Source organism: Aethalodelphis obliquidens, unplaced genomic scaffold (genome assembly GCF_003676395.1).
Source record: "Aethalodelphis obliquidens isolate GAN/ISIS:26980383/991018 unplaced genomic scaffold, ASM367639v1 scaffold3, whole genome shotgun sequence".
NCBI classification, from domain to species: Eukaryota; Metazoa; Chordata; class Mammalia; order Artiodactyla; family Delphinidae; genus Aethalodelphis; species Aethalodelphis obliquidens.
The window spans coordinates 50,309,516-50,321,655 of record NW_020837947.1 but is presented as its reverse complement, the minus strand read 5'-3'; the positions used below and the strand labels follow the sequence as shown (position 1 = coordinate 50,321,655).

Sequence of the window (12,140 nt, the reverse complement as noted above, 5' to 3'; positions counted from 1 at the left end):
TGCTAAGTTTAAACAAGTCACTCAGATGAGCTAGGGAAAAAATTCTTCTGAAAAATAGGGGGCATGCTATTGACTTATCTTAAAAGGCCTTTTGAAAAGAATGACTTGAGATTATAGAGCATTTTCCAAATACACAAAGTGCTTCATAACAACTCAGTAAGCTTTAAGGAATGCTTTTCCTAGTACATCACTTTTTTTGTTGTGTAAAAGAAAATAGCCCCATTCAAAGGGTAGTAGCATATTTGATATCACCACTGCTTAAAGAGGAATGGAGTTACAGGAATGAGAAAAGTATATAATTAGTAAATAATCCCTCTCAACAAGTGAGTTAAGTAGGAAAGTCTTCTGAAGGGAGAAAAGAAAAGCCAGAAGCAACACAATCAGTGCATATCAGAAATGCATTTTTATTTTTATTTGAAAACAACTTAAATTTTTAGACAAATGATTTTAGTATATAAATTTGATTTTGTTTTTATACAGAATATAAAGATTTCCCTCACCGATCTTCCATGTGAAGGGGATTACAAGCCTGAAGGGAGATACTTTCTGCACACAAGTGTGTATCTTACGTGTAGGGTACTGGAAACCAATGTGTAGTGCTTCCACACATAAATTAGGTCAAGTGACACCACGTATTAAAAAGGGGATAAGAGAAAAATTCTATTAATCAGATTCAAGAAGCAAACATGACACAAAAACTGCAGGTAAGACCAAATGAGTAACTTTAGTTAGGACACTGCAAGTTATACTAGAGTAACAGGTTTGTGAAGCTAGAGTGTGCACCACATTAAAACGGCTATTTCTATAGAAAGGCTGGAATGAGGGATTTTTTTCACGAAAGCAAATTAACTTCTTGTCAACTGCCAAAACAAAACAGAACTGAGCATATGAGTGTTAGTATACTGAAGGCATATTATACCAGTTTTTGTGCAGCATGCTAAAGTTAGTTAGAACTTCTTCACTGGTGCATATGAATCATTAATAGTCATGGAAAGTTCTTCTTGCCCCTTCTTGCCAAATTTCAGGCATGTCTTATTTTAGATGGAGTATAGCTTTTATCTATAATTTCATCCTGTAAAAACATATGAAGACAACGTTCATTCTGTGCCAGAGGATGACCAGCGACCCTAGGAATAAAAGATACAAATTCAGTCCAGTCTTTTATAAAAGTGGTGGAGGGGGACCAAATATACACATTTTAAGGTTAGGAAGCACAAACAACTTAGTAATAATAAGTGTTATTCTGGACTGCCCATAAAGCTATAGTCTATCAACTAACAGTATATTTTCTTTCCTTCAGATCATAAGGGTAATTTAGAAAACATTTAATCACTAGCTTTGTACTGCCTCTGGCGTATGTACGCAATTAACTTCTTTACATATTAGTTGGTATATTCGTAAGAAACCTAAATGAATTTTAATGTTAAAAGTGAAACAATGTCATTGATTCTAAGAATCCATTTTAAAGAAGGAAAAGATATAGGATTATAGTTAGAAATACACTGAAGTTCAATAAAAGCTCCAAAATACTAAGAAATAGGCACAAATGTTCAGGTTTTTTTGTTTTTGTTTTTTGCTTGCTTTTAAACGTTTCCATCAGACTAAACACAAGATCAGACTGAGCAACCAGACTTTATTTCAGAATTTAAAAACATCCAAGCTAGCACTGCCTTCTCCAAAAAGAAAGTATGTTCATAAGAAGACAATGAAGGTTGTGTGCTCTCAGATAACTAAAAGTTAAGGGCTTTGTATAACTTTCGCTCTGTTTACCACTCACAGATCTTCAAATTACTAGATAAAAATTAAAGTATTGCTAATAAATAAGCTCACACAACCGTATTCTCTAGGAGTTGACTTTATTTGGTCAAACTTAAGGCCAAATGCACAATTATAGTGAGCCCTTTCCAGGCGTAACTCTTCCAAAAAAGAAAAAAAAAAGAGGCTATATTTCAAATAGGAATAAAATTAAAAGCTAGAGTTTGAGTTTATTAAGTTTCTAAAGTAAAAGATAAATGATACAGTCTCCTTACATTTTCAAAAGAATATATTTTGCCACAAAAATTTTAAATGTGCACCTTTACACAAGACATGCTGATGATACTTCCATCTGCAATCAAAATGATTGCAAGTGTATTGTAAGTTTTACTGTTCATGCTAGAACATACCTTAAATCAGAAAGAATCCTAAGTAAAACTATTTTTTAAATGCTGTAATTTTAAACGTAATTTGCATAAATTAACCAAGAAAAACAAATACAAAACTTAGGTCAACACAAAGATACTCATATTACTCAAGTGTGTTAATATTTATCACGATATTCAACTTGTTATATGTTTTCACTTTGTTTAAATGATACAAAAAGTTAGGAAATGACCAAAAAGAAAAAGCACCAGTTTAGTCTGATATCTAAATTAATAAACAGCAGTCACCTAAAGACAGCTCAGAACACTATTCACTCTTAGACCCTGAGGAACAGAAAGCACTTACTTGTTTATAAACTGCTCCAGCCCTTGCTTCCTTTCTTCAATAAAATTGTCATCAAATATTCCATCATCTCCTCTAAAAGGAAGCTGACGCAAAAACGCTTTCCCAGGGAGTGGGGGGACTACAACCTAAAACAAGATAAGGAAAGAAAGTTCTTGAACATGCTGACTGAGTTGGGAAAATAATAGCATGAAGAGCATAGCATGAAGACAAAGTATATCTTCACTATGAGAACCATCCCATTGTTAAACTAGTTTAAATATACAGTAAAAGGGAATCAATAAAAATACACTGAAAAATGATTAAATGTTTTGGAGGCAAGATAACCAAAATGCCACAATAGTCCATCAGACCAAAGCTCCTCAATGGCAGGGCCCACAGCTTCATTTTCATTTTTCCTGGACTTATCAAAGCACAAGTATACAAAGCGAATAATCAATACTGAAGTAAAGGCTACCATGCCCCTCAGACAGTTCTGATGTCACTTGGGGAAGACAATGCTTTATTACAATGGTAACTGAAGAGATCAAACTCAACTCTCAATTAAATGAAGAAGTAAAATACTAACAATGTTCTTTCTGGCATGGGCAGATAAGAATTCTGTGGTAAATTTCTTCTACCTCATACCATCTGCATATAATCTTTCCTACCTGTGTTTTGAGGTGATGACAAAATAATCAACTCTACTTGTTGCCACTCTTCCATTTCCTAGGCTAAGAAGCACGTCAACTTTCTCCCAAACCCATTATCCTATCTTTCCCCAAAGACCTGTCATTTCTTCCTTCTCACACTAGAGGAATATCCCAAATTTTCCCTGTCAAAGCCTAACTTTCCTCTAGGGACAACTTATGACTGATCTCCCTCTTCTGGGAATTATCTGGAGCTCAAATATTTGTTTGAATTAAATAGCACCTAGCTATTTATTTCACAGGTTAGTTGGGTTCTCTATCTCAGAATTTCTCAACCATGGCACTATTAACATTTTGAACTAGATAATGTACTGGGGGGAGGGGTTTCTTGTACACCATAGAATACCTATTCAACAGCATCCCAGGCCTCTACCCACTAGACGCCGCCAGTAGGCACCCCACAGTTGTGACAATAACAATGGTCTCCAGACACTGTCAAATGTCTCCTGGGGAACAAAACTGCCCCTGGTGGAGAACCACCAATCTATCCTATTAATGCTTTCAAATCAAGGACCCTTGTCTCAGGCTTTTTATGGTTATTTTAAGAAAAGCTGGGCATACAGCAGAAGCTCAAATATCTGTTAAATGACTAACCACTTAGGTGAATCCTTATCTTATGTTAAAACACAGAAAAGGTGTGGGCAAACAAGTCAAACAAGGAGAAATATAAATAGTAAACACCAGTAATAAAATCATATATATTCTAAGAGGTAAAACCTAAAACCCTTGATGCAGAGTTTCTATCCTAAAACGATAATTCAACAAGGTAAAAAAGGGAAAGATCATACAACTTCTTACAGATCAGCAAAAAACAAAGAGCTAAAAAGAAACACAAAACCAATGCCCAACATAAACTTTGTAATTCCTTCCTAGAGCTACTCTCCCCAGATACCCAATGCTTAAGACATCTAAAGATTTGTCTTCATAAGTTTGCTTTAACATTCTTAAATCTCTCCCCTATATTAGCATTTGTCAAGTTGAAGAGTTAAAACCTGCAGGGAACTTACAATTAAAAAACAGGGATCATGACCACTAGCTGAGCTCCAGCAGAATAGTTTATATGATGGGCAGGAAAAAACATCTGTATCTATAAAGCTATTATAAAAAAAGGAATATAGAACCACTGTGTTAACGAAATGACCACCATTAATTCAGGGTAGAATTTAGCATGAAATATAAGATTAAAAATTACTATGTATTATCATCCGTAGAGATACGTTCTTACTAATACTCAAAATACTCATTGAAATGGATGGTAAGGTTGTAGGCAACAGGATTAATCACCTACAAAAATCATGAGTGGTTTGTCCAGCTAAGATCCCAAAGATCTTCAACATCAAATTATTTTTGCTTAAGCAGTCTGAAAAGATCTACTTAGAATTCTTACACCAATTTAAAAGTAATGAGTCTGATGATATGTGTGTGTATGTGGGGCAAGAAGTGGACAGAAGGCTATCTGGCCAGCATAATATAGTGAAAGCATACTGAAATAAAAAAAGCTAAAAGATTGAACCATAATGACCAGTAAATACAATAAATTTCATCTACTTTCTAGTCTAGTATAACAGATCTTAATTAAAAGTACTAATATATAAATAAAACAACTTGATTAATTGTTCTTAGCAATACTAATATATGTACAACTTTCACACAGGTTAAATGCCCAAAATAATTATCTGGTCTAATGTTAAAAGTGAAGTACTGTGCGTCAAAGGACAACATCAAGTGAAAACAATTCACAGAATGGGAGAAGATTTTTGCAAACTGTAAATCTGATGAGGGACTTGTAAGAGGTTTTTTTTGTTTTTTTAGTATATTCTATATACAACTCAATAATAAAAGAAACTCAATAAAATGGGCAAAGGATCTGAAAAAAAATTTCTCCACAGAAGATATGTAAATGGCTGATAAGTACATGAAAAGATGATCAACATGATTAGCCATCAGGAAAATGAAAACCACGAGATACCACTTCACACACGCTAAGAAAGCTATAATAAAGAAATCAGATAATATTAAATGTTGGTGAGGATGTGGAAAAACATGGAACCTTTATACATTGTTGGTGGAAATGTAAAAATGGTATAGCTGTTCTGGAAAAAAAAGTCTGGGAGTTCCTCAAAAGGTTAAACAGAGTTATCATATGGCTGTAAATCCATTCTTAGGTATGTACCCAAGAAATACAAACACATATGTCCATACAAAAACCTGTACATGAATGTTCACAGCAGCATTATTACTATTTTTTAATATTTATTTATTTATTTATTTGACTGCGTGGGTCTTAGTTGCGGCATGCGAGACCTAGTTCCCTGACCAGGGATCGAACCCGGCCCCCTGCATTGGGAGCATAGTCTTAACCACTGGACCACCAGGGAAGTCCCATAGCAGCATTATTCTCAATAGTCAAAAAGCAGGAATGACCCAGATGTCTGCCAATGATAAATGGATAAATAAAATGTGGTTTATCCATACAAAAGAATATTTTGGGGAAATAAAAAGAAATGAAGTAGTGATTAACAATACAATAGGATGAACCTAGAAAACACTCTCAGTGAAAGAAGCCAGTGAAAGAAGCCAGACACAAACGACTACATATTCTACATTTCTATTTATATGAAATGCCCAGAACAGGCAAATCCATAGAGAAAGATTAGTGGTTGTTTAGGGCTGGGTGAGGAGAAATTGGTAGTGATTACTCACGGGTATGGGGTTTCTCTTACGGTGTGATTACAGTGTTCTAAAACTGACTATAGTAATGGTTGCACATCTTTGTGAATATAGTAAGAACCACTGAATTGTACACTTTATTTTATTTTTTTACATCTTTATTGGAGTATAATTGCTTTACAATGGTGTGTTAGTTTCTGCTTCATAACAAAGTGAATCAGTTATACATATACATGTGTTCCCATATCTCTTCCTTCTTGCGTCTCCCGCCCTTCCACCATCCCTATCCCACCCCTCTAGGTGGTCACAAAGCACCGAGCTGATCTCCCTGTGCTATGCGGCTGCTTTCCACTAGCTATCTATTTTACGTTTGGTAGTGTATATATGTCCATGCCACTCTCTCGCTTTGTCACAGCTTACCCCTCCCCCTCCCCATATCCTCAAGTCCATTCTCCAGTAGGTCTGTGTCTCCACTCCTGTCTTACCCCTAGGTTCTTCATGACATTTTTTTTTCTTAAATTCCATATATATGTGTTAGCATATGGTATTTGTCTTTCTCTTTCTGACTTACTTCACTCTGTATGACAGACTCTAGGTCCATCCATCTCATTACAAATAACTCAGTTTCGTTTCTTTTTATGGCTGAGTAATATTCCATTGTATATATGTGCCACATCTTCCCTATCCATTCATCCGATGATGGACACCTAGGTTGTTTCCATCTCCGGGCTATTGTAAATAGAGCTGCAATAAACATTTTGGTACATGACTCTTTCTGAGTTATGGTTTTCTCAGGGTATATGCCCAGTAGTGGGATTGCCGGGTCATATGGTAGCTCTATTCGTAGTTTTCCAAGGAACCTCCATACTGTTCTCCATAGTGGCTGCACCAATTCACATTCTCACCAGCAGTGCAAGAGCGTTCCCTTTTCTCCACACCCTCTCCAGCATTTATTGTTTCTAGATTTTTTGATGATGGCCATTCTGACTGGTGTGAGATGATATCTCATTGTAGTTTTGATTTGCATCTCTCTAATGATTAATGATGTTGAGCATTCCTTCATGTGTTTGTTGGCAGTCTGTATCTCTTCTTTGAAGAAATGTCTATTTAGGTCTTCTGCCCATTTTTGGATTGGGTTGTTTGTTTTTTTGTTATTGAGCTGCATGAGCTGCTCAATAAATTTTGGAGATTAATCCTTTGTCAGTTGCTTCATTTGCAAATATTTTCTCCCATTCTGAGGGTTGTCTTTTGGTCTTGTTTATGGTTTCCTTTGCTGTGCAAAAGCTTTGAAGTTTCTTTAGGTCCCATTTGTTTATTTTTGTTTTTATTTCCATTTTTCTAGGAGGTGGGTCAAAAAGGATCTTGCTGTGATTTATGTCATCGAGTGTTCTGCCTATGTTTTCCTCTAAGAGTTTTATAGTGTCTGGCCTTACATTTAGGTCTTTAATCCATTTTGAGCTTATTTTTGTGTATGGTGTTAGGGAGTGATCTAACCTCATACTTTCACATGTACCTGTCCAGTTTTCCCAGCACCACTTATTGAAGAGGCTGTCCTTTCTCCACTGTACATTCCTGCCTCCTTTATCAAAGATAAGGTGACCACATGTGCGTGGGTTTATCTCTGGGCTTTCTATCCTGTTCCATTGATCTATGTGTCTGTTTTTGTGCCAGTACCATACTGTCTTGATTACTATAGCTTTGTAGTATAGTCTGAAGTCAGGGAGCCTGATTCCTCCAGCTCCGTTTTTCGTTCTCAAGATTGCTTTGGCTATTCGTGGTCTTTCGTGTTTCCATACAAATTGTGAAATTTTTTGTTCTAGTTCTGTGAAAAATGCCAGTGGCAGTTTGACAGGGATTGCATTGAATCTGTAGATTGCTTTGGGTAGTAGAGTCATTTTCACAATGTTGATTCTTCCAATCCAAGAACATGGTATATCTCTCCATCTATTTGTATCATCTTTAATTTCTTTCATCAGTGTCTTATAATTTTCTGCATACAGGTCTTTTGTCTCCTTAGGTAGGTTTATTTCGAGATATTTTATTATTTTTGTTGCAGTGGTAAATGGGAGTGTTTTCTTGATTTCACTTTCAGATTTTTCATCATTAGTATATAGGAATGCCAGAGATTTCTGTGCATTAATTTTGTATCCTGCTACTTTACCAAAGTGGGGTTTATTCCAGGAATGCAAGGATTCTTCAATATACGCAAATCAATCAAGGTGATACACCATATTAACAAATTGAAGGAGAAAAACCATATGATCATCTCAATAGACGCAGAGAAAGCTTTCGACAAAATTCAACACCCATTTATGATAAAAACCCTGCAGAAAGTTGGCATAGAGGGAACTTTCCTCAACATAATAAAGGCCATATATGACAAACCCACAGGCAACATCATCCTCAATGGTGAAAAACTGAAAGCATTTCCACTAAGAAGAGGAACAAGACAAGGTTGCCCACTCTCACCACTCTTATTCAACACAGTTTTGGAAGTTTTAGCCACAGCAATCAGAGAAGAAAAGGAAATAAAAGGAATCCAAATCAGAAAAGAAGAAGTAAAGCTGTCACCGTTTGCAGATGACATGATACTATACATAGAGAATCCTAAAGATGCTACCAGAAAACTACTAGAGCTAATGAATTGTACACTTTAAATTGGTGAATTGTATGGCATGTGAATCATGTCAATAAAGCTGTCATATAAAAAGTGATGTATACATTCATGAAATGCGTATTAAACACTCCAGTGTGCCAGGTGCTATGTTAAGCAAAGCCACAAGCCTATCAAGACACTTCTTCCCATAATCAGACAGAAAAAGACAAATACTGTATGATCTCACTTATATGTGGAATCTAAAAGAGCTGAACTCACAGAAACAGAGAGTAGTAGATGGGTTGAGGGGTGGGGGAAATGAGGAGACATTGGTCAAACGGTACAACCTTTCAGTTAAAAGATGAGTAGGTTCTGGGATCTAATGTATAGCATGGTAACTATAGTTAACAGGATTGTATTGTACTCTTAAAAGTTGCTAAGAGAAACACTGAATGTTTCAAGAGATATTGAATGTTACCACCACTAACAACAAAACAACAAAAACAAAAACCCCTATGTGAAATGACAGATGTATTAACTAATTTTATTATGGTAATCATTTCACAATATATACATATATCAAATCATTGTGTTATATAACTTAATGTTATTTGTTAATTCTATCTCAATAAAGGTGGGGGAAAAAAAGACACTTTTCCCTATGGTCATAAAAAATTTCTTCTTTGTTACCCAAAACTTTCCTAACTTGTTTTGTACATTTAGATCTTCAAACCATCTGTAATTTATATACAGTGAGTTATAAATCTTTATTCCCAAATAGCCAAATGTTTCAACTCCATTTACTGAATATAAATTCCTTTCTGCACAAACTGACAATGTTATTTTTGTTATGAACTAAATTTCTAGTAAACATGTGGTCAGCTTCTAAATTTTCTGACATTCTGCTAATCTATTTGTCCATACCTAAAGCAATACTACATTGTTTTAATTACTATAGTCTTAACATATGCTCTGATGTCTGCAGGTGCTAAATTATTGGTAAAAATAACTTTTGGCTATTCTTGAGCTTTCTCTGATTCTAAAGCTCTATATAAATCTGCAGGTTTATAAAGAACTCCAATAAGATTTGTATTAGAATTTTACAAATTTATAAATAAGTTAGGAGATACTGCCTTATTTCTGTCAGGTCTACTGCTAAAATCCCACCTCTAAGAGAGGCCTTCCCTTGAGTATCCTATATGACAGTAGCTCTCCTGGCACTCCCTATTTCCCTTAATTTTGATTTTTAGAGCATATTACCATCTAACATATTATATATCTTACCATCTTTTTCTGGTCTCCCTTCACCACTACCCCAACTTACCCAATAAAGTGCCATAAAAGTAGGGACCCTTCATTTGTTCACAGTTCTGTCTGCAACTGACAGAACACACAGAATGAGCTCTCAAATGTTTATAGAGTAAATGAATCTTCAAAAGTGAATATTCCAAACCAGGAATGTAATATTTCTGTTTATTATGGTCTTCTTTTGATCTTTCAATGAAGTTTTAAAGTTTTCTTTACATGGGTCTTATATTTCCAGTTTTATCTGTAAGTATTTTATACTTGGATATTCTTTGGAGTAAAACTGTTTTTCCGTTTTGGATGGAATGCTATAATTGGTATATGTTGCTCTTATATCCAGCCACATTTTTCTGGTTAAGGACGTTTTCCTTCCTTTTCTACCTTAGTACGCTTCAGAAGCGAGAACGAGTTAGCCTTAACCTACTTCAGGGCTCCTACCATACCCACTTCTTATCCTACTACACTTGAGTCACAAGATAACTTTTCGCTATTCTGAGTGTACTTTTCATGACTCCATGCCATATATGTCATTCTGATGTAGGGCTGAAATAAGAGGCATTAGAATGAGACCTTGTTCTCTCTACGTTGCAGCCAAAGCCACCAAATTTCTTCTAAGAGAAGACAATTATTATCAGGATATATGACAGTGTTCTAAAACTGCAGGTAGCAACCCAACAGTAGATCATGGCCATCATTTAAAAAGCTAATCTGAGGAATATCAGTACCTGTCACACAGAGTAAGGTAAGTACTGGTTTATGAAACTTCTGTTATATGTAAATGTGTGATGATAAAAAAAAAAAGTATAGTGTCAGTAAAAAAGAAAATGGAAATACACTGATATAGGAGATGTACTGAAGAAGAGAAATTTAGCAAGGGGAGGAGAGGAAGGTGGGACAGGAAGATCATGGAAAGGAAGGAAGCAATAGCAAGAAAGTTCTAAGAAGAGTTATCTAAGTGTGAGTCAGCAAAGGCCTCAACTGGGCCACTGAAGTAGACATGAGAAGGAAGAGTTCTAAGGAAAAACTGCACACTTCCCCCATCTCCTATGAAGTAAAATGAAATTGAACTATTTGAAAAAAAAAAAAGAAATGTTTTATTTTACTCACTTTATTCAAGATCATTCTCCTGAGAAGTCTTAAACGTTAAAATTTGGAATGTTTTGTTTTACAGTCACATTACAAATAATTCTTACCTTACTCTCTCTTTCTAATTCACTTCGCAGCCATTCAAAGTCACTGTATCTTCTTCTAACAGTAGATTCCTTCAGCTTGAAAATAGGCAGATTTGTCTGAAACAAACAGAAAATCACTCCTAAGTTGAAGCATGTTATAGTGACTTCAAAAAAGTGGGGGGTTGGGGGAGGACCTGTTTGTCAAATTGATAATATGGCAAGCCTAGTTATGTTAATATAAGAAAATCATAAAGTTATTAAGATGACATTTTACCTTTAAATGTAAAAAAGTACATTTTTTACACGGCTGTTAAAAAATATGTTATTTATACTAGAATACAACTTTTAAAATGCACGTTTGTACATATGCTTTTGGATGTCATTCTGCCTGACGTCAGTTACATAAATATAGGTCAGTTTTTCTATTTCAGTAAGCTGTAAAAATGTCAGGAGTGAGATGAAGCTAGCTCTGATTGCTATACAGTTTAGTATACAACGCTCATAGGGGAAACAGACCTTAACTACTTTGAAATGAAATACAAAATATTTTGTTATTACGACTAAATTAGATGTTTCATAGTGAAAGAAAAGAATACAGAATTATTCTTAATAGTCTTCTTAAAAATGCGAGAAAACAGCAGGGAAAGAGTGCAATGCACTCTTACCACCAATAGGAAATTAGGAGTCATACACATAAGGTCTATCTATCCAGAGCTTACAGGCTGAGGGCAAGTTTAAGAACTGAAAACATAATGCCCAGTACCTTGAGGTTACATTGGAATGGAAGACTATTCTTGAAAGAACGCAAAGACTACTTCGGTCAAATTCTAAACTTAAAGTAATAAAAAAGATTTCTATTATCGTTTACTGATCCTAAAGAGAAAATACACTACCAAATGCAATTTAAAATGGTTTACGACTGAGGGCTATTAGCAGAAGCTGTATACCACTACAATTTTATAATCAAGAATAGATTTTAAAATGCATATAATATCACAAAGTTGGTAGGGACAGAAATGACCTAACACAATTAATGCCATACCATACTGAAAATGCTATTTAATACTATATACTCTCAGATTATATTTTGTCCTTTATTCAGTCTTTGCACTTGTAGAATGACAAACTGTTTTAAAGCTGAAAAGAAAAAGTGTCACCAGAAGGAAAGACTGGCTTCTTACAGGGACATCATCATCATGTAAACTTCACCCCTAAGAAACTTCC

General features: G+C 35.1%; 1 protein-coding gene across 1 annotated transcript in view; it reads right to left on the bottom strand.

The window, feature by feature from the left end:
• Window positions 1-380: 380 nt before the first annotated feature.
• SNX3 (sorting nexin 3) overlaps window positions 381-12,140 on the bottom strand; it is a 43,974-nt gene continuing 32,214 nt past the window's right edge. The window contains exons 2-4 of the mRNA XM_027089216.1: window positions 10,938-11,033; window positions 2,488-2,612; window positions 381-1,127 (exon numbers count right to left, since the gene is read on the bottom strand). Of these exons, the coding sequence (XP_026945017.1) occupies window positions 1,022-1,127; window positions 2,488-2,612; window positions 10,938-11,033 (327 nt within the window). The 3' untranslated portion in view covers window positions 381-1,021. The remainder of the gene's footprint in view (window positions 1,128-2,487; window positions 2,613-10,937; window positions 11,034-12,140) is intronic.